Source organism: Cuculus canorus, chromosome 28 (assembly GCF_017976375.1).
Source record: "Cuculus canorus isolate bCucCan1 chromosome 28, bCucCan1.pri, whole genome shotgun sequence".
NCBI lineage: Eukaryota > Metazoa > Chordata > Aves > Cuculiformes > Cuculidae > Cuculus > Cuculus canorus.
The window spans coordinates 1,281,416-1,305,218 of record NC_071428.1 but is presented as its reverse complement, the minus strand read 5'-3'; the positions used below and the strand labels follow the sequence as shown (position 1 = coordinate 1,305,218).

The 23,803-nt window shown below is 54.2% G+C and overlaps 2 protein-coding genes across 2 annotated transcripts; both read left to right on the top strand.

Annotated features, from left to right (window-relative positions):
- The first annotated feature begins 6,288 nt into the window (after nt 1-6,288).
- Nucleotides 6,289-11,713, top strand: LOC104055704 (methanethiol oxidase). Its single transcript, XM_054050895.1, has 12 exons — nt 6,289-6,397; nt 6,536-6,589; nt 6,903-7,015; nt 7,769-7,954; nt 8,436-8,556; nt 8,642-8,824; nt 9,127-9,305; nt 9,730-9,808; nt 10,108-10,229; nt 10,327-10,419; nt 10,648-10,766; nt 11,031-11,713. Exons 1-12 carry the CDS (start codon nt 6,394-6,396, stop codon nt 11,191-11,193), a joined length of 1,416 nt encoding a protein of 471 aa, XP_053906870.1. The 5' UTR covers nt 6,289-6,393; the 3' UTR covers nt 11,194-11,713.
- Nucleotides 11,714-13,054: 1,341 nt separating this feature from the next.
- SELENBP1 (selenium binding protein 1) lies at nt 13,055-23,533 on the top strand. Its single transcript, XM_009556861.2, has 12 exons — nt 13,055-13,213; nt 14,758-14,811; nt 17,651-17,763; nt 18,391-18,576; nt 19,447-19,567; nt 19,783-19,965; nt 20,740-20,918; nt 21,715-21,793; nt 21,894-22,015; nt 22,133-22,225; nt 22,407-22,525; nt 22,672-23,533. Exons 1-12 carry the CDS (start codon nt 13,159-13,161, stop codon nt 22,832-22,834), a joined length of 1,467 nt encoding a protein of 488 aa, XP_009555156.2. The 5' UTR covers nt 13,055-13,158; the 3' UTR covers nt 22,835-23,533.
- Nucleotides 23,534-23,803: the final 270 nt, after the last annotated feature.

The window sequence follows — 23,803 nt, the reverse complement described above, 5'->3', positions numbered from 1 at the left end:
GTGTAATCATTTGTCCCCTGGCCAAACCTCTGGCTGATATTGCAGCATCTTCTGCTGCTTTACAGCCCCTTTGGAACTCATACAATAAAATCACTCAAGTCTGCTTTTGTTCCCCGTCTATAATTTGACAGTGTAATGTAAAAAAAAGCATAAACAATGAGAACAAGCCCATGAACATCGATAAGTAGAGCGAATTTTGTGTTTTAAAACAGTAAAACTGCTTGAACATGGTTAAACAAAAGTCTAATCGAGAATAAGCAGCACAGTTTACAATGACAAAAACAGTGATTTTTTTTGCACCAACTCAACAGAAAAAGAAATCCCGGGTGCATCTTCTGCATCCACATTCATATCAGGATGAACAGAGACGGATAGGAAACTCACACAGAGAAGAGTAAGTTAGTCCTTGGAGGGGAACATGAGATGTTCAGGTGAACTGCTCAGCAGGTGTATTCCTGGTTTCCATTTCCATCTCCTTCAGTGGAGGGGAAATGGTTCTCTTTGTTCTAAGCTTGGGGTTGGCTTGCAGAACTTGAGGAAAGCTGCTAATGCTGGTTTTCAGGCAGACGAATGGAATGGGAGAGAAAGCAGGTCCTGCTGGTGCGTCCTCCCCAGCTGCAAAATGCAGAGCCATTGGCTTTATCTCTGATCCATGAGATGATGAAGGGGCCCAGGGTGGTGGGTCTCGGCTTCACACACTCTGCCTGCCTGTAACCATCTCTGCCTTTTCTCTTCAGCCCCCATCTCTTGGGCTGTTTGCGTGGCCACTGGGCCACAGCTCTGAGCTCTCTGTCACCTCTGCGCTGCCCCAGAGCTGTTTGTGCCTGGCCAGAACCTGCGTGCAGTGAGCTGTGGCCCTGCCATCGGCCTGGTGCTGCTCTGCCGGCAGTGCGGCCCAGCAGGGAGGCTGCCCACTCACCATCAGTTTCTCACAGCGCTTTGCTTAGGAAACTGTCTGCCTTCTGGCCTGGACAGGAGCACACTCTCCTGGGTGGAAAACTGGTTGGATGGCCCAGAGAGTGGTGGTCAATGGAGTTAACTCCAGCTGGAGGCCAGTCACAAGTGGTGTCCCCCAGGCCTCAGTGCTTGGTCCAGCCCTGTTCAGTGTCTTTATCTATGGCCTGGAGGAGGGGAACAAATGCACCCTAAGGAAGTTTGCCGGCAACACTAAGCTGGGAGGAAGTGTCCATCTGCTTGAGGGTAGGGAGGCTCCAAAGGGATCGGAACAGGCAGAACCACTGGGCTGAGGCCAATGGGATGAGGTTCACCAAGGCCAAACGCCGGGCCCTGCACTTGGAGCACAACAACCCTATGCAGCTCCAGACCAGGGGAAGAGTGGCTGGAGAGCTGCACGGAGGAGAAGGACCTGAGGGGAATGGTTGACTGAACGTGATCCAGCGGTGGCCCAGGGGGCCAAGAAGGCCAATGGCATCTTGGCTTGTATCAGAAATGGGGTCACCAGCAGGGCCAGGGAGGGGATTCTCCCTCTGTACTCAGCACTGGTGAGGCCGCACCTTGAGTACTGTGTTCAGTTCTGGGCCCCTCACCACAAGAAGGATGTTGAGGCTCTGGAATGTGTCCAGAGAAGAGCAACGAAGCTGGTGAGGGGCTGGAGAACGTCTGACAAGGAGCGGCTGGAAGAGGTGGGGTTGTTTAGCCTGGAGAAGAGAAGGCTGAGGGGAGACCTTATTGCTCTCTACAACTGCCTGAAAGGAGGTTGTGGAGAGGAGGGAGTTGGGCTCTTCTCCCAAGGGACAGGGGACAGGACAAGGGGGAATGGCCTCAAGCTCCACCAGGGGAGGGTCAGGCTGGACATCAGAAAAAAAAAAATCACAGAAATGGTCACTGGGCCCTGGCAGAGGCTGCCCAGGGAAGGGGGGGGGGGAGTCACCATCCCTGGAGGTATTCAAAAGATGGGTGGATGAGGTGCTCAGGGACATAGTTTAGTGGTTGATAGGAATGGTTGGACTCGACGATCCTAGAGGTCTTTTCCAACCCACTGATTCTGTGATTCTGTGAATCTCACTGTCCCTCTCCTTTTCTGCCCACCCCTCTGCCCTGGCAGGAGCAGAGCTCAGCCAGTTTTGCTCCATGCTCACCTGCACCTACAGCTTCTCTGTACCTAAGGTGGACCCTGCTTTGTGCGTGCTTTGTAATTAAAAAATAATATGTTTTGAAAAAACTCCCCCCAGTGGGAACCCCACTCCCTACATTGTCTCCCCCCTTTCTGTCAGCAGTGCAATGCCACGTGTGTTAATTGTCGCGTTTCTCCTCACCACCAGAAGGTTCCTGGCAAACGTGTGTCAGTCTGCCATTGTCAAAAACCTGTCACCCGGTCCCTCTCTGGTTTCTGTTCACTGCTGGTGGGATGGTTGGGACCCTGTTGTCCCCCCTTGGTCCCTGGTGATGGAATTCCAGGTCCACAGCAGTCCAGGTAGGAATAAAAAACATAAGCTAGGGTTTGCTCTGTGGATTAAGCTTTGTCAGTGGAGCTCTGCTCCAGAACATCATTAAAAACAACTGCAGCTGCTTCTAATCAGGTCCCAAGGGCCAGGGCTGTTAAGAAGTAAACACAGATGTGCAGAGTGGTGGGGGCTTTGCTCTTATGCTCTCAGAATTACATCTTGAAGAAGTTAACAATGAACCTCAAGCTTCCCATGCCATGTCAGCATGGGAATTAACCAACAAACCTGTCCTCTGCTGCTCAAGGGGATAAATCGTGCCTGGTTTGACACAAGGGTTGGATGCCATGGTTCTCATTCTTCTCCTAAAGAAAGGGATGGATGGAAACAGAGTGAAAACCTTGGGAAACCTGGGAAGGTCTGGGACAAGACACTTGTGCTGGCAATTTTGCTGGGACACTGGCACTGACTACGGTCTTTCCAAACTCTGCTGCTTGTGGTGCTGAGTGCCATCCTGAGCTGTTTAAATGTGGCCGAAGTCTGTAAGAAGGGTATGGAGACCAGGAAAAAAACATGGAAAAGGGGGATTTAAGAGTGCCAGATGATGAGCAACAGTTAGATAACCTGGGGCGCTTCAAGAGCTTTATGGCAGGGGCAGGTGGGAAGCAGGAGAATGTCATCCCTGGAGAAGAGCGGAAGGTTGGAGACTGCTCCCATGGCCAGCTGGGTGTTCAGAGGAGACTTAGTGTCCCTGGTGCAGCAAAGTCCTCTCCAATATGGAGAAAACCTTTTTCATCCTGAGGAAGACGTCTTACTTCATCCCTAAGACCCTGGCCCACGACCACAAGGAGGTACTACGTAGGCGCAAGATTGGACCAAATCTTCCAGAACTCATTATAATATGAAGCGGGGAAAAGTTATGAATATGTAGTAGGCACTTATAACTATGCGTGTTTTTACACTATAAGTAGCTGTTTGTGAAGTTATACAGTGTGCAAGCTAGGAGGAGAACCCCCATGTTTATTTCCCCAGCGCTGAAAATAAACATACCTGCTTTATAACTCATTTTGGGTTATAGGGTTTGATTCCACAAAATACTGTGTGCTGAGCTGCTCTGTGCCAGTCACCTCACCTGGTGAAGGGAAGCTTTTCTTGGGCTGCAAGTAGACCACATGGATCATGTTCTCCACTTAACATTGCTTGCTTGCTCGTTGGTGCTGCTGAGCCGGCTCTTATCCTCCCTCTGATCACTTTAATTAGCAAACTCTACACCCTAGAGCTTGGTTTTGTGAGGGACGCCAAAAACGTCACCAGGGACAGCCAAATGAGATAACCAGCAAACTTTGGTAATTAGTGCAAGGCTAATGAGCTTTTTAATTAGCAAGTGTACAGATGCAAGGGGAAGGCACAGCGACACACACATAGCGTGACAACAGGATCACATCAGCTGAGTCTCTGACGTTGCCTCGGATGGAGCAGGAGAAGCTTGTGGTCCCTGAGCCTGGCCACGTGTCCTGCCTCTGCAAGCCAGGGATGGATTCCTTACTTCCACTCACTCAAGTTTGGCCCCAAACTCACGGCATGTTGTGAAGAGTCCCCCAAAAGCAGAGCCGTGACTCCTGTTCAGAAGCACACGTTTATAAAACAAGCTCCTTTGAGAGTTACTGTATAAGCGCTGTGATTGTTGATAATCCAGAAGGAGAAATTCAGCAACAACCTGCTAGTCCCAGGAAGCAATGCTTAGCCCCAGGAGCTTCTCTGTGTCCTTCACCTCTGGAACACTGCTGGTTTCACACACTGGAATGGAAGTGTTTAATGTTCACACAGCCGTGAGGGACAGCAGAGCCAATGTGCCATACTCTTAGTCTTATGGCTTTGGCCAGTTGGTCTGCATTGTGTGGTGTGTGGATGTGCAGTGGTCTTCATTGAGTCTCCTTACCCTCTGGAGATGGTAACATCCTGTACACATTAAACCCGGCACCTCCTGAGGTCCAATGTGGAGCCCAGTGCCTTAACCCGGCTTGGCCTGGAGCAGCTGAAATTTGTGGTGCCTCTTTCTTCTGGCCCTTTACATCCTTTCCTTCTTACGTTTGCTGTTTTTTCTGGCATCCAAGAGAAGTTCCTCTGCTGGAGTCTTCCAGGTCCCAGGTGGGTGCTGTGGGGTGCTCCACATGGTGGAAAAGCCATCCAAAAATTCATCCATTACCCAGCTGATTTGATATCAGGACAGAATTCCTTTCTGTGTGGTTACTCTTTCCCAGGCTCCCAACTTCTTTCACAGTCAATAATGTAAGGCTTTGGGTTGTTTCTTTGCAGACTTTCTCCTTTCATCCATCATATTAAACCTTCTCCTTGCCTTATAGAAAAACATGCTGTACCTGGGATGCAGTGTGTCAACAATAACTGCACATCGGCTGGTGGCATGGAGGTGTTTGGCCTTGGTGGGGAACAATCCCTCTCCTGGTTGCCCTTGCCCCTTCCACTGAAGCTGCTGGGATGGATTTCTGCTGAACAACTCCCGAGTTCTGCAGGTTTCAGCAGGTTGATGTTCCTCGCTTAGAGAAGAGCCCAGGCATTTGGCTGATGCCATGACCACCTCTTGCATGTTTCACATGCAGTTCTGGAAGCCATTTAATTAGAGGCCTGAGACGGGCTCTGCTGTCTTCCCTTCCGATAGAGATCTGAGGGCCTCTCCAGTGGCTTTGTCAGATGATTCTGCATTCCTTCCTGGAGCAATTACTTAATTTGCCCATGTAATTTTGTTGAGGAGCTCTTCCACAAGATGTGACACTTCATCAATCACATTCCATGCCTCTTGGTGTTTTCACCCTGCTGGCGTTTGGCATCCGGTGGCAGACAGACTCACGGGGATCTCCAGAGACCACCCTGCATTCCAAAATACTTCTCTCCAACCCTCTCTCTTGTCCCCATGGGGGGATGCTGAATCCAATTTCAACCCCTCTGGCGCCAAGTGCTTTGCGCTGTTGGTGCCTGCTGTGGGTTTGGGGCATTCGTTGACCAGGTTGGTGGGGACGGCTCGTAGCTCCTGCTCAGGCCTAGTTTCACTGCACTGAGCTGCCACGAATCCCGAACTTCCTCCTTCCCACAGGCTGACTCTTCCTATATGGAGTTAAACCAGAGGGGCAGCGGGTACGTCTTGACTTTGCTAATGCTGCTTCAACGAGGGCACCTATTGTATTGATCAAGGCATCCATTTCTGGCCTGGTGTCTTTTCCATCTCTTTGGGAGATCCTGCCAGCTCCTTTGCTCATGTTGGCACTGTTGGAGCCCCTTCTGTCCTGTCGTCTGCACTGGTTCCCAGTTCGCCATCCTTAGGAGCTCCAAACATCTCCATTATGGGTAGGGGCACCTCTGGGCCTGCCTTTCTGGGCTGAAGGCAGGGACCCCACATCTTCAGCTGGGCCCTCAGACAGAGACGTGCGTTCTGTCAGGGTCCAGTTTTCAAAAGTGCTTTTGGTAGCTTCCATGCATCCAGACCTTGTAATTTCCAGGAGGCTACTGGTGGGGCTGATTATCTCACTGGGCTTTGAATCCCTGCTGAGGAATTTGCAGTCACTGCACATTTTGATGGCAGAACTTGTGTCAGGGGATGGCTTTAATAACATGGATACTGGGCCATGGGCACCTCCAGAGTGAGAAGAAATCCCACTGGAAATCCACAGAGCCCCAGGATCAGATACGGACGGTTGCGATTGAGGAAAAGACCTGCATGGAGCAGCAGATCTTCCCTCCAGATTGGAGGTTGCAAGGCGGAAACAAGCCACAACGCTGGTCCGGCACCTCCCAAACGCTTGGGAGCAATGGCTCCTCCCTGGCAGCTTGCCTTCTCCCCCCACCCCTTGGTCTTGGATATAAGGCCCCCTCGGAGCAGCCTCGGCACAACACAACCTGCTCCAGCAACACCAACAGCGAGCAGCAACTCCAGTTCCAGCACCTCTGCTCGTGAGAAGAGGACCCAGAAGGCTCCAACATGGGTAAGAGATGCTCCGCAGTCTCTCCTACACTGAGAGCCGAGACAGGAGTAGGTCTCTTGGGTGGGCAGGGTCTTCTCCACCGGCACCTCTGAAGGACGTGGGCATTTCTCACTTTATTCTTCTCTTCTTCTCAACCAGACAGATGCCGCGTTCAGTGCTACGAGTACCCCACCTGCCCAGAGGCTCTGAAAGGCAAGCCCTCTTGAACGTGCATGGGAGCGGGGGGACTTGGAACGAGGTCCTTGTTGGTGGAGCCCACCAGTAATGAACTATGCATGCCAAATCCTTGCTCCAAAGGGAGGAAACTGTCACTGCCTGGAGATCCACTCCTGTTGTTCTCTCATGTCTGGGTCAGTAACGGGAGCTGGGTCGGACAGTTGACAGTGACCAAGGAGGGAGGTCACAGCATTCTGAAAAGTCAGTTCCATCCTAGCCAAGACACCAGGGAAGATTTTCTTTCTCTTCCATCCTGGCCTGTTTTAACCCAAGCTTTCTCTATCCCCAGTTCCCAGGGAGGAGGTTGCCTACGTGACCTGTACCTACAGGGAAACGTGCATCGACAAGCCTGACTTCCTGGCCACCATCGATCTCAACCCCAGATCTCCGTGTTATGGCCAGGTACCAGAGGCTTTGACTGGGTTGGTCACCGGCTGCTGGTTCTGTGCTTCGTGGTGCCCCAGACCCAGGCCATTCACTCTCTTTCTTGGGATGGATCCGGCTGCTCAATTGCTGCTCTGCCATGCCGGCTGTACGCTCGTGTCTCACACCTCCTTGTCTTCCTGTCCCTTCTCGTCTCACCCTCCCTGCCCTGCCTCTTTCCCCCTGCTTCTTCTGTCCTGACTGGACCTGTCTGGAACTCCCTGGTGCATTTCAAGTGAACTCCTTGCTTCTCCTCTGGTGTCGTGCATGGGATAGGTATGGTTTCCACTTGGAATCTTCCCTTCCTGCTCCTTTTCCCCTCTCCTCAGTGTGCCTGGCTCCAGCTGAATCATCTCTGTCTCCGTGTCCCGGGGACATGCTGGCTCTGACTCATTTCCCAACTCCCTTCCCGAGCACTTCCAGAAGAAAATGCACTTCAAAGCCAACACTGGCTTCTGGAAGTTTTTAATCCATTCTGGACTCCAGACCTAGGAGGACTTTGCAGAGCAACACACGTCCCATTGCAATGATCACCAGAATTCCTTCATATCCATGGTTTCATGAGTTTCAGGACCCTCACAAAGCGCAGTGGTCCGTGCAAGGAGCAGGGTTCTGCTCCCTGCGTCTCTGCAGGCATCGCAGCTCCAGACAAACGGAGGCTCCAGAGACAGCATTAGGGGCCCCTTTTCCCCCTGCTCCCCATGCGACCCTCACTCTGCCTTGGCTGCCTAGGTGATCCACCGCCTGCCCATGCCCAACCTCAAGGACGAGCTGCACGCCTCGGGGTTCAGCACTGCCTGCGCCTGCCCTGACAGCGTCACGAGGAGAAGGAACAAGCTGATTCTGCCCTGTCTGATTTCCTCCCGCATCTACGTGGTGGATGTGGGCTCAGAGTGCCGGGCTCCCAAGCTGTGTAAGGTACGCCTGAGGTGGTGGCTCAACGATTGGTTTCTGGGAAGGACTTGGGAACTGGTGCTTGTGGAATCACAGCCAGGGAAGAAGAAGTCTCTCTTCATCTTCTCTTCCACCCTCCTTGGAGAGAGATGGGCCACGTTTCCCCTCTGCCCTCTCCTTTTCAGAGCAGGGGAGGCTATGCGTGCATTGCCTTCCTTTCTATGCCCCTGTCGTGTTCTGAGAGCAGACAGCAACTGGCAGTCACCCGCCAACGGCTGAGCTGTTGGGAGTTGGGAGTTGCTGTGTTCTGGTTGTCTGCACAGAGGGGAGCTCAGAGGCTTCAGCAGGAGTGAGCCCAGCAAGTGTGCATGTTTGGAACGAAAGCTCCTGCAGAGCTCAGAGATCCTCAAGGGTCTCCACTGGCCAAAGGCTCTGATATGGAGGTGAGACAAAGCCGAGAGGTCGGAGGCTGAAGTCTGTATGTGTATGCGTCAATATGTTTCAGATGATTGAGCCAGTGGACGTCTTCTGGACATGCAACAAGGGATATCTGAACGTGCCTCGCAGCCTGCCCAACGGCGATATCCTGATTGCCAACTTGGGAGATCCATCCGGCAATGGGAAAGGTACTTTTCCTGGAATAGCACCATGAACAAACAGCCCAGTTTGGAAGTGGGGTGTGTGATGTGTCTTGCTCCCTTCTGTATCAAGGTGGATTTATCGTGCTGGATGGCGAGAACTTTGAACTGAAGGGGAATTGGGAATACGACTGTGATGTCCCCCGAAGTGGCTTCGACTTCTGCATCAAACCATGCCACAACGTCCTGATCAGCTCTTCCGGAGTTGTCCCAAAATGTGCAGGACGTGGATTTAATCCCAACGACTTCAAGAAGGGTGAGAGAGTAGGAATGCCAGCGCTGAGCCCACACTCACTGGGGTGAAGCTGTTGATGTGGTCAGTGAGGGGCACGGGCAGACTCGTCCCTGCCCAGACTCTTGTACCCAGCTGCAGGACACGCAGCCACTATCCCTAAGCCAGGCTGGCCTTGTCTTCTCCTGCTGCTCCCTCCATCCATGCAGTTTCTCTGCTGCTTTTGGCTCCCCACTGCCATGGCTGTCCCCAGCTCTGCGCACTTTGCGGTGACATTAGTGTCCTTGGACACTGCCTCCTTCTGACTTGGCTTTCTTTCTCCTCAGGGATCTTTGGGCGCCGCCTGAATGTGTGGAACTTGTCCTGTCACACTCTGACACAGTGCTTTGACCTGGGGGAGGATTCTCTGCCCCTGAGTGTGAAGTTCCTGCACAATCCCGATGCTGCTGAGGGATACGTCGGCTGTGCCCTGAGTGGTGTCGTCTACCGCTTCTACAAGTGTGAGGCAAGGATTCCACCCACAGGCAGGGGAGATGTGGCCGTGGGGAGCTGCCCGAGATCGGGAAATGCACTGCAGAAATGAGGGGTCACAGAGAGCAGGAATGGGGTGTATGGATAGGGCAGCGTCCAGCCCTGGCTTTGGCCGTGTGTGCCGGGATGACAGGATGCTGCTTCTACTCTGAGTGGGAGGGAAAACCATCGAGAGCAGCTGGGATGAACTCTGGGGGGATCCCTTTGGGGGATGAATCCCAGCCTGGCTGTTGGTATCGAGGCTGCTCTCCTGGTGGTATCTGCTGGATGTTTCTGGGAGCAGTGGGCGCCTTCCTCCGCCAGCTTTGCTGGCATGGACAGGGAGGAGGGTGCAGGGGAGAGATCTTTCCTGAGCAGCCAGGAAGGCTCACACTGTGCTGCTGGTGTTTTCCGTGCAGAGAGAGAGCTGGGTAGTAGAAGAAGTGATCCGGATCCCACCCAAGGAAGTGACAGGATGGATCATGTGCAAGATGCCAGGTTTGTGTGCCATCCGCTGGCGGTTCTTTTTTCCTCCCAGCGCTGTGTTTGCAGCCTGGCAAAGCCCCACACTGTCCCTCCAAGCCATGCTGTGCACCCACAGCCTGTTGGAGAGGCTGAGGGGCTTTGCAGAACCCCATAAGACCCCACTGCCCCAGACGGAGCCTGTGCCTGCAGCCACCTCCCTTTTGCTGAGGCGCGGCACACGGGTGGCAGGGAGAGGGGCGCGCTGTGACACGATGCCCAGTGCGTTGTCTGTTGATGCTGCTTCTCTGGAGCTCTGTCTTTCTGTGCCTCAGCCTTCATTGCGGACATCATCATCTCCCCGGATGACAAGTACCTGTACCTCAGCAACTGGCTGCACGGAGACATCCGCCAGTACGAGCTCTCCAGAAACTGCAAGCCCCGGCTGGTGGGACAGGTGAGGCGGGTGCAGAAGGGCTTGTGGGGATGGGTTTCCCCACAGCATCCAGTGGTTGGATGAGAGGGCAATGCGTCTTACCGTGCTTTGCCTGCAGGTGTTCCTGGGAGGCAGCATCGTCCGTGGGGGACCCGTGACCGTGTGCCGAGATGAAGAGCTGAAGTGCCAGCCGGAGCCCCTGGTGGTCAAGGTCAGTTGGCAGTCTCGTTGCCCTCAGGTGCCCTTTGGGTTTGGCTCTGCTCTGCTCATTCTCTGACCAAGGTTTGGGGCTTCCTCTGTGTCTGTCCGTGTCGGCAGCCTCTTGTAGTTTGTGGTGGTGTGAGGGGAGGCGGCCACTCAGCTTGGCTCTGCTCCTCTGTTCCTGCTCGTGCAGCCAGGGCAGCCCTGCTCACATCCCTGCTCTTGGTTGTACCCTCAGTGCAAGAGAGTGTATGGCGGCCCGAGTCAAATGCAGCTCAGCTTGGATGGCAAGAGGCTGTACGTCACCAACTCCTTCTACAGCACTTGGGACAAGCAGCTCTACCCGGATGTGGTGAGGTAAGGAACAACTGGCAGGACCAGGGGCCTCTTTTGCATGGCCTCTCCACTGGAAATGGGAAGGGTCTCATCCGGGGGCTGCAGAGGCCATATTAGAACCATAGATTCACAGAGTCATCCAGGTTGGAGAAGCTCTCCAAGCTCGTCCAGTCCAATCATCAGCTCTACCCCTTCCTGGACACAGAAGAGGAGGTGAAGGGCAGGACTTCTCGATCGGGACCATGGTTTGCTCGTCCGTAACTGCTGCGCTCTTGTCCCTCACAGGGAAGGCTCTGTCATGCTGCAGATTGATGTGGACACGGAGAAGGGAGGCCTGACCGTCAACAAGAACTTCCTGGTGGATTTTGGAAAGGAGCCCAATGGGCCTTGCCTTGCCCATGCCATCCATTTCCCCTGTGGGGACGCCACCACTGAGAACTTTGCCTAGGCCCCACGGGCAAGGCTGCCTTCTTCTCTCTCTTCTGTAGTGCAACCGTTAACGAAGAGCGTAGGGCAATTGGGTCTGGGGTCCCTGTTCCTTGCTAGAGTCTCAATTTCTGTTGGCCTGAGCTGTGGGAGCTCTGCTTGCTGTGAGGTTTTGCTCCAGGCAGATCAGTGAACGACGCACGGCCTGTTTTCAGCCTTGTTTTCTGTGCTGAGCAGCCCCTGTGGTGTGAGTCCCAGAGCAGAGCCCAGGGCGATCGCTCCAACACAGTGATATGTGTATGCACATTGCCTTTCGGCAAAAAGTGAAGTGCCCAATTCGTCTGATTTCCCATTCTTCTGCCAGGACACTCCTGCACAGTCTTCCCTGCCACAAGAGTCCTCGTGGCTCTCTCCTCACATGCTTGGGCAGCTGTGGTCACAGCTGAAGGATGCAAAGTGCCTTATTTTGAAGACAGGTCCCTGTTTCTGTCAGTAGTTTGCTTGTTGTGCTTTAAACATGAATAAAACTGCTCATTGCATCAGCCAGACCTCCATGTGTCTCACTTCACTGAGGCCTTTCTACATCCTTTCCGCAGAGGTTAATGTTTAGGTGGGGATTATAGAAATCACTGTTGGGTTGGGAACGTCTATTAGTCTTCTTGAAAAGGTTGTAAAAATCCATAACATGGATCCTTATAAATGTTAGCGTTTTACATATTTACCTTCGAAGAAATGATTTTCACTTTCTTCCTTGCTGTGGCCAAACATATCGCTCCGGCTCCCTTGTGCAGCCTAAATGTTCCCAGGAGAAAAATAATCCCTTCTGGGATTACAGCTTCATACTTCGATGAAGTGTCAAAGGGGTCTGGGAGAAATGGAGCCCTGGAACTCCGGAGGTGGTCACAGAGATGATCTCTGCGCTGGAGCACCTCCCATTCAAAGACAGGCTGAGACAGTTGGGGTTGTTCAGCCTGGAGAAGAGAAGGCTGTGGGGAAACCTTAGAGCAGCTTCCAGTGCAGAAACGGACTCCGGGAGAGCTGCGGAGGGGCTCTGGATCAGGGAGTGCAGGCATAGGATGAGGGGAACAGTTTTGAGCTGAAAGAGGGGCAGTTGAGATGAGATCTTAGGTAGAAATATTTTGCTGTGAGGGTGGGGAGGCCCTGGAACAGGTTGTCCAGAGCAGTGGGGGCTGCCCCATCCCTGGAGGGGTTCCAGGCCAGGTTGGATGGGGCTTGGAGCCCCTGATCCAGTGGGAGATGTCCCTGCCCATGACAGAAGAGTGATCTCTAGGGTTCCTTCCTACCCAACCGATTCCATGATTCCGTGGCTCCCTGTGCCGGTGCCGGCTGAGCATCCCCGTGCAGCCCTTTACAAGCTGACACTTGGCTTCAGCCGCAAGCACTGACTCAGTCAGATTTGTCATGGGGAAAATGGTTGCACAGCTCCTGCCCTTCTCCCGGCCAGCAAATTAACATCCCACAAGTAAATACTCATCCTGCAATTACAAGAAACCCAGTCCTCACTTTTCATTTTCACTTGTGATTAACATCTGCAGCCTCACACAGTTATTGCCGCGGTTGAGAGCGCGGCGCTTGCCCATCCCTCATCAGTGTCTCCCACCAGCCCCAAGGGGAAAGTCCAGACCCTGCTTCTGTCCAGGAGGTGGAGAGGAGCAGTTTGCCCACAAGTTCTGGCTGAAGCCTCTGGTTTGCCAGGGTGCAAGGCTGGATGCACTGTGCAGGGCAGTCACGGTCAGGTCCCCTCGCCTCTGGGAGGGGAGGAGGTTCTGCGGTGCTGAAACAGCTTCCCTGTACCTTTCCAGTGCTGTAAGAGGCTAAAGTTTGCTCTGGTACCTCCCACAGCCCGAGGCATGTGGATCCTCTCTTTGTGTCCTTATCCCAAGCCCTCCTCTCCTCATCCCACTCACTTTACAGCAGAACTCCTGCGGACCTGCACCTTCTCTCCCAACTTGCTCCGAGCAGCAGAATGCAGGCAGGATCCTCTCTCTGCACCATTCCCCAGCGGATGGGTTCCAGCCAAGGTAGGAGACCTCACCGCTCTCAGCAGCTGTCTCCCAAGAGGAGACGCTTGGAGCTGTTGGTGCCTTGCTGCCTTCTGACCATGGGCTCTGCTCCAGAATCCTCACCTCATTTAGAGCTGATTCTTGTGGTTCTGTTAACCGTGACACCCAGAAAATATAAAGTAAAAAGAAATGTGGGGATGAAAGTGGTGTTTTCTGGGGCCAAGAAAGGGTTTCTATTCTCCAGCTAATGAGAGCACGAGGCGGTTTAGTTAAAGTGATAATTAAAAGCTTTCTAACCATTCTCTCATTCCTTCGGCTGCGCTCGTGACGGTGGGATTCACCGTGCAGGGCGTCAGCACAGAGCCTGGTTTTGACTGGTCTAGTTTTGCAGGAGTGAGCTAAGGAGAAGGCAGAATGGGCTGGAGGGGCTCTTTCCTGGTGCTTCGGGGAGAAGCAGGGACAGGAGTGATAATAAGAATTAAAACGAATCAGAATGAAAGCGAATAAGAAGGAAAGCGAATAAGAAGGAAAGCGAATAAGAAGCCGACACAACAAAGCCGAGTCTTACAATTCAGCTGGGGTTTTCCTCCCTCTCAGCTGTTGGGAATAGGGACCAGGGCTCCTTTCCATGGTGGTTGTTCCCTAATAAGCACTCCTTCAACCACACTAGGACCATTTTCTCAGTAGTTTTTAAGAGATCGAGGCTGTGGGGATCCCAGCACCCCGGGGACCAACAAGCAGGGGACCTCCAGGATGGGGTGATTCCTTGAGCACTGAATGGCCTGGATGGAAATGGGGCTTTTGGTGTCAAAGCTTTGGATTCTGTATGCCCAGAACCAAAGCTCAGCGAAGAGCAGTCAAACCAGAGGACAGGAGAAGCCCAGAGCAGAGCCTGGGGCTCAGCTCATCCCTCATCACCCCACAGTGAGGAGATGCTCTCTCCCCATTTGGCTCTGAGGAGAATTCTCTACACTCGGCACCCACGGAGGCTCCTCCAGAGGAGCAGCCCAACCACACTGCCCTTCTTCCTGACGGCCTCCCCTCCTGGCAGAAGAACGGCAGAGCCTGCCATTGCCCCTACGCTTGCTGAGCCACCCTCCCTCTCCCCTACAGCAACAACGGGAAGCGAATCGGCTCTGAAGCTCATACTTTGCCGCACCAGGAACAGATCCCCAATATTTTTGGCTGCCCAGAGCCTTTCTGGGGTCACTTGGGTGCACGTGAGCATCCTGCTCTGCCTTGGATACTGCTATAGAGTAGGAAAATCCACAGCCACTCCAGCAAGCACTTCTTTCAAAGAAGGGGATTAAAAGAATGGTCTGATGTCTAATATTTTGGACATTAGGAAAAATTTCTTTACAGAAAGGGTTCTCAAGCACTGGAACGGCTGCCTAGGGAGGAGGTTGAGTCCCTATCCCTGGAGATATTGAAAAAGAGGGGAGATGAGGTGCTTGGGGATATGATTTAGTAGTGGACCTGTAGGGTTGGACTCGATGATCTCAAAGGTCTTTTCCAGCCTGATGATTCTATGATTCTATTTGTTTCTGTTCTTCTCCATGCAGAGAAGTGTGGAGGATGTGGTCCTGGCTTTGCTTCACCGCTGGATGCGATGAAAGGCAAGTGGGAATCTCGGGCAGGCAGGGAAGAGCCCTGTGCTGCCTGCAGTTCGGGTGAGGGTTAAAAGTAGGCTTTCAAGAGGGTACTGTAGCTGAGCTCTGCTCTCCAAGGAGTTCCCAGCAACTGTTAGGGAAGTGGAGGGTTTGCTCCTGACCTGTCCTGAGGCTGAGCATCAACTGCGTAACAAGAGCTTGGTGTCAGAACAAACCTTTTTGGGTTTTACAGTGGCTTGGGCTGGGTCACAGCCTGCAGCCAATTCAGTTGTGGTTTCCCTGTGTGAAACCAAAAGCATTTTTTTTAGGTTTCTCAGAGGCAACAGCATTGCTGTAGCACTGTGACTCTGGCACTGAGCTGAATCTGCTGAGAGAGAGGGGACCGTCCTAAGTTTTCATTGTCTTCTGCTCCTCATGACTCCCTGTGTAAAACCATCTCACAGGCTAGTTCGTTACTCGTCTGGACACTTTTGCCTGGGAATCCTTCTTACTGCATTGCCGAAACTCCGGTGCTGGATGAATGCATCATTTCTGGCTCTCCCTCCCTTAATCCCTCCCGTCCCTGAAACCCTGCAGAGCTCTGACACTTGCTCATGGTCTGATTCCTATCCCTGAAACATCTTTGATCCAAGAAAACAATGAGGAGATGAGTCTTTAAAATATCCTGACATCCTGGCAGGACTGGAGGAGGATTTAAATTAACAGCAAATTGCACAAATCCCACTAACTCTGGCAAATTCCTTGGGAATTCCCTGGGTTTTTCAGGGATGCCAAGCAGATCTGGCACCCAACATCTCTTCCGAGCAGACACCAGCAGGTCAGGCTGCTGTGCAGATGGGGAGATGCTGAGGTGCCCTCTGGACAAGAGGTCCATGAGGATGGAAGCTCTGGAGCCATGTCAGTACCCTGGCTTTTGGTCCTGCTGCAGCTGTGGGGATGGGATCCCTCAGCGTTCAGGATCCCGCAGTGTTTGAGATCCCTCAGCATTTGGGATCCCTCAGTATTTGAGATCCCTCAGCATTTGGGATCCCTCAGCATTTGGAATTCCTCAGTATTTGAGATCCCTCAGCATTTGAGATCCCTCAGTTTTTGAGATCCCTCAGCGTTTGGGATCCCTCAGCATTGGGGATCCCTCAGCATTTGAGATCCCTCAGTATTTGAGATCCCTCAGCATTTGGGATCCCTCAGCATTGGGGATCCCTCAGCATTTGGGATCCCTCAGCATTGGGGATCCCTCAGCATTTGAGATCCCTCAGCGTTGGGGATCCCTCAGCATTCAGCATCTACACTCAAACCTCAGACCCACACAGGCGCCACTGTAGAAAGATTTGTGCAGGCTCCGTGTGGCAAAACCAGTTCTTATCTGCTTTGGATTGAATCCAAAGATCCCACATCTGTCTCTGTTCCCCACCGCTCCCTCTTCCTCAACATATTCCAAACCAGTTCTTCCCCACCAGCCCTCCCTTGGGCAGAACTTTTCCCTGACACAGCAGAGCATGTGTCTCGGCCGGGATGAGGATGCTCTGTGGGATCTGGGTGTCCTTCCCCAAGGGCTGGGCACGGCTCCAGACACAGAGCAAAGCCATTTCCCAACAGGACCAATCCCACTGACCACCAGAACATTGTGTGCCCAAGGCAGCAGCTCCTGGCTGGGGATCAGAGAGCACAGTAGGGCTCTTGCTGTTAGAGTATTCCTGGGGCAGAGCCTTCATTCCCAGAAGATGCCCTGCAGGTTGGGATCTCCCGCATCAGCGCCTCACGGAGATATTCATTGCTTGGGAAGAACATTGGGATGCACAGGGGCCTGGGGGCTTCCTGCCTTTGACTTCAGCCTGGCAAGAGCTTCTCCTGTATTTGTAAGGCTTCTCCTGTGTAGACGTGATAGAAATTATGAGTTGGCAATGCACGCTTGCAGCCTAGATGGCCAACTGTATACTGAACTGCATCAAGAGAAGCGCGGCCAGCAGGGAGGGAGGGGATTCGGCCCCTCTGTTCCGCTCTCGTGAGACCTCACCTGGAGGATTGTGTCCAGTTCTGGAATCTCAACTTAAGAAGGAGATGGAGCTGTTGGAACGGGTCCAGAGGAGGCTACAAGGGTGATCAGAGGGCTGGAGAACCTCCCGTAGGAGGACAGGCTGAGAGAGTTGGGGTTGTTCAGCCTGGAGGAGGCTCCAAGGAGACCTCAGAGTGACCTTCCAGTGCTGAAATGGATAAAAGAAAGCTGTGGAGGGGCTGTTTATAAGGCACGGAGTGATCGGACAATGGGTAATGGCTTTAAATCAGAGAGGGGAAGATTTAGACTGGACATGAGGAGGAATTTCTTCACCATGAGAGTGGGGAGGCCCTGGCCCAGGTTGCCCAGGGAAGTTGTGGCTGCCCCATCCCTGGAGGGGTTCAAGGCCAGGTTGGATGGGCTTTGGGCAGCCTGGTTTAGCGGAGTGTCCCTGCCCATGGCTGGGGGTTAGAACTGGATGATCTTTAAGGTCCCTTTCAACTCAAAGGATTCTATGATTCTATGGAATGAGACGTGATGTGGTTTGAGCCGGCACATCCTTGCAGGGATGGGGCAATCCCAAAGGCAGAGACTTCCTTAGGGACCCTGAGGTCCGGAGATGCCCTTGCAGGGCAAGGGATCCCAACAAGCCCAGCGCCCCACAGGGCAGCCCCCTTCAGACAGAGCCCCTCCTGGTGCTCCGCTACAACAGGGACACAGAGGTCCCATACACAAAGGTGAACAAAGCGGCTCCTGCGAGGGAGATCCAGGCTGGTCAGGGACTCCTGCAAGTTTTCTGTTCCGTCAAATGTGTTTTCTGCTGATGCTCCTGCAACATTTCTGTGCTGAAAGGTCCTCGGGAAGAGATTATCTACGTGCCCTGCATCTACAGGAACACCGGGAGGAACAAACCTGACTTCCTGGCCACTGTGGATGTTGACCCCAAATCTCCGCACTACTGCCAGGTACCAAACGCTTTCTCTGGGTACCAAACCGGCCTGGGAAGCAGCTCAGGGCTTGTCCCTCACACTCCCCAACGCTGCTGACTCAGCACTGAAAGCTGATCCCTGCCTGCTGCTTCCCAAGACTCTAAGTCTTCCTGTATTTCCAGTACTGAAAGGGGCTCCAGGAAAGCTGGGGAGAGGCTCTGGATCAGAGAGGGCAGGGACAGGATGAAGGGGAACAGTTACGAGCTGCAAGAGGGGAGATTGAGATGAGGTCTTCAATAGACATAAGGAAGAATTGGTTCCCCAGAGCAGTGGTGCTGCCCCATCCCTGGAGGGGTTCAAGGCCAGGTTGGATGGGGTTCGGAGCCTCTGATCCAGTGGGAGGTGTCCCTGCCCATGGCAGGGGTGTGGAACTGGATGGGCTTTGAGGTTCCTTCTGACCCAAACCATTGTGTTATTCTATGAACTCCAGTTCTTACACAATCCTTAACACGCATGAGCACCACCACTTCCCACCGCAGGGCAAAGCTTGCTCAAAGCATCCTGACCCTGTGGTGGGGTCTGCCCTGCCCTGAGCTCCCATCTGCCCACAATCCCACCTTTGGCAGTGGGATGAGCATCACGAGCAGGGCTGGGGCATTGCAGGTGATCCACCGCCTGCCCATGCCCAATGTTGGGGATGAGCTGCACCACTCGGGCTGGAACACCTGCAGCAGCTGCTTTGGAGATGCCTCCAAGAAGCGCAACCGCCTGGTCCTCCCCAGCTTGATCTCCGCCCGCATCTACGTGGTGGATGTGGGAACTGACCCACGAGCACCCAGACTTTTCAAGGTAGGTTGGAGGCAGCGACGACGCGTGTTAAAGACTAAACAGCTGGGATTGTGGCTTCTGGCATGGTTATAGCTCTGAAAAAAAAAGGCTTTGGGGTGTGTTTCAGAGCTTAGTGGGACCTGGGTGGCTGGGTGACAGTGCGGGAGGGCTGTGGATGGTAGTCCTTCTCCTGCTGATGTTCAAAATTGGACAAGGAGAACTGGAGGCTGAGGGAAGACCTCATTGCTCTCTACAGGTCCCTGAAAGGAGGTTGTGGGGAGGTGGATGCTGGTGTCTTCTCCCAAGGAACAAGTGATGGGATGATAGGAAATGGCCTCAAGTTGTGCCAGGGGAGGTTTAGATTGGATATTAGGAAAAATTCCTCTACCGAAAGAGCGGTGAAACCCTGGCAGAGGCTGCCCAGGGCAGCGGTTGAGTCCCCATCCCTGGAGGGGTTTAAAAACCAGGTAGCTGAGGTGCTCAGAGGTGGTTCAGTAGTGAACAGGTGTGGTGGAACTCGATGATCTTAAAGGTCTTTTCCAACCAAATGATTCTATGAGTTTTCCACCTAGACCCACACAGGAGGGGAGCAGGGCACGCAGGGTGCCACCACCTGCCTGGCAGGTTTTCAACCCATACCACCCATCTCTGGAGGAGCCCTGCGCCTCTGCCTGCAGTTTGGGCATGCGGGTGCCTCACCGCAGCCTCTCCGCGTGCCGGCACGTGGCGGGGACGTGGGGCTGTGCTCACTCAGCCCCTCTGGCTGCTCAGAAAGTCTCCTCCTGAGCTCCAGCAGGAGCTGCCCAGGCTGTGAGCTGGTGCTCAGCTCCACAGCCAGCACCCTGCTCGCCCAGCACGGATGATGTTATGGTGCCTGTGGACCCCTGGCAGGTCATCAACCCAGAAGACGTCTTCTGGAAGTGCGACCTAGGCTTCCCCCACACGTCCCACTGCCTGGGCAGCGGTGAAGTCATGATCAGCACCCTGGGAGACCCGGCCGGCAGCGGGAAAGGTATCCCTGTCCCTTCCAGTTCCCCGGGGAGTGGGTGCTGGGGCAGCAGGAAGGGTCCCCGCATTCCCAGCTGCCCTGAAGGATCCATCCAAGTCTCCCTTCCCCTTCCGCAACCTGGTCTCAGCAGGTTCATCTGCCACTGCTTCTTTTATATCATGTAAACTGCTAACTGGGACCATCTCCTCACTCCCCGTGGGGTTTTGTCTCTACATCAGGTGGTTTCATCCTGCTGGATGCGGAGACATTTGAGATCAAGGGGACCTGGGAGAAAGGAGACAAGGTCCCCCCAATGGGCTATGACTTCTGGTACCAGCCACGCCATAATGTCCTGATCAGTACAGAATGGGGAATCCCACGGTGCCTGGGGTACGGGTTTGACCCCAAGGATCTGAAGAAAGGTGAGAGATCTCCGGGAGGGGGGAGATGCTGAGCAGGACTGTGAGAAGGATGAATTTCAGCTCACTTCTGTTGGTGGCAAGATCTGGCATCCAACAGGCGTAGATGAGATCTTAGGAAGAAATATTTTCCTGTGAGGGTGGGGAGGCCCTGGCCCAGGTTGCCCAGAGCAGTGGTGGTGCCCCATCCCTGAAGGTGTCCAAGGCCAGGTTGGATGAGGTTTTGAGCCCCCTGATCCAGTGGGAGGTGTCCCTGCCCAATGGCATGGAGGTGAAACTGGGTGGGCTTTAAGGTTCCTTCCAACCCAACCCATTCCCTGATTCCATGGTTCTAAATCTGTCCAAGGCAGTTTAATTCCACACCAGTTCCCAGAGATCTCGTTGGTTTATAAAAGAGAAACTCAGCCCATCTACTACAAACACACTTTAGATGCAAGTAGCAGAAGTTCAACCCAAGACAGACCATAAAACTCTGCCAAGCTGTGCGTGGAGTTGGATTCTGGCCGTAAGGATGAAGGGTGAAGCTCCACTTCAGCCCAGCTCTCCCTCAAAGGTTTCATTGCCCTTCCCAGTCCGGTCCTGGCGAGATGGTCCCTGCTGGATGCTGGGCACCTTCCTGTGCCTTTTGCCGAGGTCTAACGCAACCAGCGTGTGCTGGGGAGGGACCATGGCATTGTCCCTGCGTGGAGCTAATAGGGCTGGGGACTCACCTGAGAGCGTAGCAGATCTGCTTGAGCCCCTGGTCCCCACAGCATCCCCTCCAATTCCCCTTCCCAGGGCGTTACGGCAGCCACCTCAACGTGTGGGACTGGACCACCCACACCTACATCCAGGCCATCGACGTGGGTGAGGACTCAGCCCCCCTGGAGATCCGCTTCCTCCATAACCCCGATGCCGCCGAGGGCTTCGTGGGCTGCACCATCAGCAGCGCCATCCACCGCTTCTACAAGACCCAGGTACGCGCTCTCAGGGCTGGAGGGGAAGCGGGGCTGTCCTGGGCTCAACCGAGCCGCACGGCGCTTGCCGCATCCCTCCTGCCATGGTCCTCCGAGCCCACCTCCATTCCCCACCATGCACAAACCACCTCCCCACGCCGCGCAGCCACCGCTCCCGTGGTTTGGGGTAACCTTAGCAGCAGACTTGTTCTGACTGGCAGCGTTTAGTCTGAAATGATTTAATTTTAAAGGAGATTTATTTACCCCTTTGTTGTGGGTTTACAACAGCTCAAGCAATGTTCTCGGTGTCTGTTGTGTGTAATGATAAACAGGGTGAGGAGAGAGAACATCTTTCACCGAACCAGCTCATCTAGATCTTAAATTAGACAGAGTTTTGGCCCCGGAGCCCTCTCTCCTGTCCCAGAGCTCAACTGCCCATGGTGCTGCAGAGCCAGAGATGGCTGGAAAAGCAGCTAAACTACAGCCCTAAAGGCTTGGGGGGGGGGAGCATAGGGAGCTTTAGATTGGATATTAGGGAAAATTTCTTCACTGACAGGGTGGTGAAGCCCTGGCAGAGACTGCCCAGGGCAGTAGGGGAGTCCCCATCCCTGGAGAGGTTCACAAACCATGTAGATGTAGCACTTCTGGACCAGGTTCAGTCAACAGGGTGGGGTTGTGTTGATGGTTGCACTTGATGATCTTGGAAGTGTTTTGCAAACTTAATGACCCCATGATTCTATAATGGGGTCTCATCCTGCTTCTGCACGCTGAGCCCCTCAGGGTTGTTCTCTCTCCTGCTCCACCCATCCACCCCCAGCAAGGTGACTGGGCGGCTGAAAAGGTGATCCAGGTTCCCAGCAAGAAGGTGGAGGGATGGCTCCTCCCGGAGATGCCAGGTCAGTGCCACCGCGGGCTGGGTGCCAAGGGGTTCCCCGGCTTCTCTGCCTGCTGCAGTGCTGCTGCATGCTAGTGCGGTTCTGCTGTCCGCTCCCCAAGGCTTCATCACGGACATCCTCATCTCACTGGACGACCGGTTCCTCTACTTCAGCAACTGGTTGCATGGAGACATCCGCCAGTACGACATCTCCAACACCCGCAAGCCCAAGCTGGTGGGGCAGGTGAGGTGGAAGCAGAGTCCAGGCATATCCCAGTGCTTTCCTTCCATCTCCTGGGGATGGTTGGGATCAGCCTTATCCTCAACTGTCTCAGCCACCCAGGCCTTTGGTTTCCTCCAGGTCTTTGTGGGCGGCAGCATCTCCAAGGGTGGCCCTGTCACCGTCTGCAGAGATGAGGAGCTGCAGAGCCAGCCGGAGCCGTTCTCCATCAAGGTGAGCTAGGCCGTCTCCAGGGAATCCCTGGATGGCAGTGGGGATGCTGTGGAGCGCGCCCCTGCAGTTCTGCTCCATCGCTTCCCATGGGATGGAGATGGCACCCACACCGTGGGTCTGAGGGATGCGGAGGCGTCCCCGGTCCTGCATCCCGCGGCAGCACAGCTGCCTCTGCTCCCAGGGGAAGAGGGTTCCAGGAGGACCTCAGATGATCCAGCTCAGCTTGGATGGGAAGCGGCTCTACGTCACCACCTCGCTCTACAGCGCCTGGGATCGGCAGTTCTATCCTGACCTCATCAGGTATGGACACTTGGGATAACGAGGAGGATGATGGTGGGATCTCACCCGGTGGGAATGCAGATCCCAGAGCTCAGCCATGGGATTTCATCAGCTCCTGGAGGTAGGATGCCCGCTACCTCAGCCTCCCTACTCTCGCTGCTCCGCAGGGAAGGCTCCGTCATGCTGCAGCTGGATGTGGACACGGAGCGGGGTGGCCTGACTGTCAACGAGTGCTTTCTGGTGGATTTTGGGAAGGAGCCAGACGGGCCCTGCCTGGCACATGAGATGCGGTACCCGGGTGGAGACTGCACCTCCGACATCTGGGTTTAGGTCCTTCAGCCGCTCTGTGTCCCAGCATTCCAGCACCCCAACATCCCAACACCCCAACATCCCAGTGCTTAGAAATCCTACCACCCCAGCACCCTAACATCCCAGCACCCTAACATCCCAGCACCCAAAAGTCCTACCTCCCCAACATCCCAGCTCCCCAGCACCCCAATGCCCAAAAATCCCAGCACCCAAAAAATCCCAGTGCCCCAACCTCCCAGCATCCCAGCACCCTAACAACATCCCAGCACTCCTGCACCCCAACGCCCAAAAATCCCAGCACCCAAAAAATCCCACTGCCCCAATCTCCCAGCACTCCAGCATCCCAGTGCCCAAACATCCCAGCGCCCCAATACCCCAGCATGCAAAAATCCTACCACCCCAGTATCCCAGTGCACCAACACCCCAGCATCCCAGCACCCCAACACCCCAGAGCTCCGACCTCCCACTGCCCCAGCATCCCGTTGTCCCAGCATCCCAGCACTCCAACCTCCCAGTGCTCCAACACCCCAGTGCCCCATCATCCCAACGCTTCAACGTGCCAGCACCCCAGCATCCCAGCACCCCAAAATCCCAGTGCCTACAAATCCCAGCATCCCAACATCCCAGTACCTCCAGTGAGCCACTGATGATCCGTGCATCCCACGTGTGCTGGAATAAATAGGAGAGGCTGTCTCCCACTGCAGCTCCTGCGTCTCAAATCCTGCTTTAGTGTTTCCAGGAGTCACGAGAACGGGCGCGTGTCCAGGTCAGGATGCGGCACCGCCGGCCTCGCTGCAGTGTTTTCCCAACTCGCCCCGTGTGCCGCCAGCTCAGCACCGAGCACTTTGTCCCGAAGGAGCAAACATGGATGAGATTGAGATAGATGTGGCTGGAAAGCTGCCCAGAAGAGAAGGACCTGGGGGTACTGGAACATCTGCCCAGGGTGGTGGTCGAGTCGCCTTCCCTGGAGGTGTTTAAGGAACGGGTGGA

What these genes read in the sequence shown, in the direction of transcription:
- LOC104055704 (XM_054050895.1), top strand. An exon ending in ACCGCTTCTACAAGTGTGAG is followed by an intron (nt 9,306 to 9,729) that starts GCAAGGATTCCA and finishes TTTTCCGTGCAG; the next exon opens with AGAGAGAGCTGGGTAGTAGA. An exon ending in GATCATGTGCAAGATGCCAG is followed by an intron (nt 9,809 to 10,107) that starts GTTTGTGTGCCA and finishes TCTGTGCCTCAG; the next exon opens with CCTTCATTGCGGACATCATC.
- SELENBP1 (XM_009556861.2), top strand. Translation starts at nt 13,159, where the DNA reads ATGCAGGCAGGATCCTCTCTCTGCACCATTCCCCAGCGGATGGGTTCC. An exon ending in CCCGGCCGGCAGCGGGAAAG is followed by an intron (nt 19,568 to 19,782) that starts GTATCCCTGTCC and finishes TCTCTACATCAG; the next exon opens with GTGGTTTCATCCTGCTGGAT. An exon ending in GCTCCTCCCGGAGATGCCAG is followed by an intron (nt 21,794 to 21,893) that starts GTCAGTGCCACC and finishes CCGCTCCCCAAG; the next exon opens with GCTTCATCACGGACATCCTC.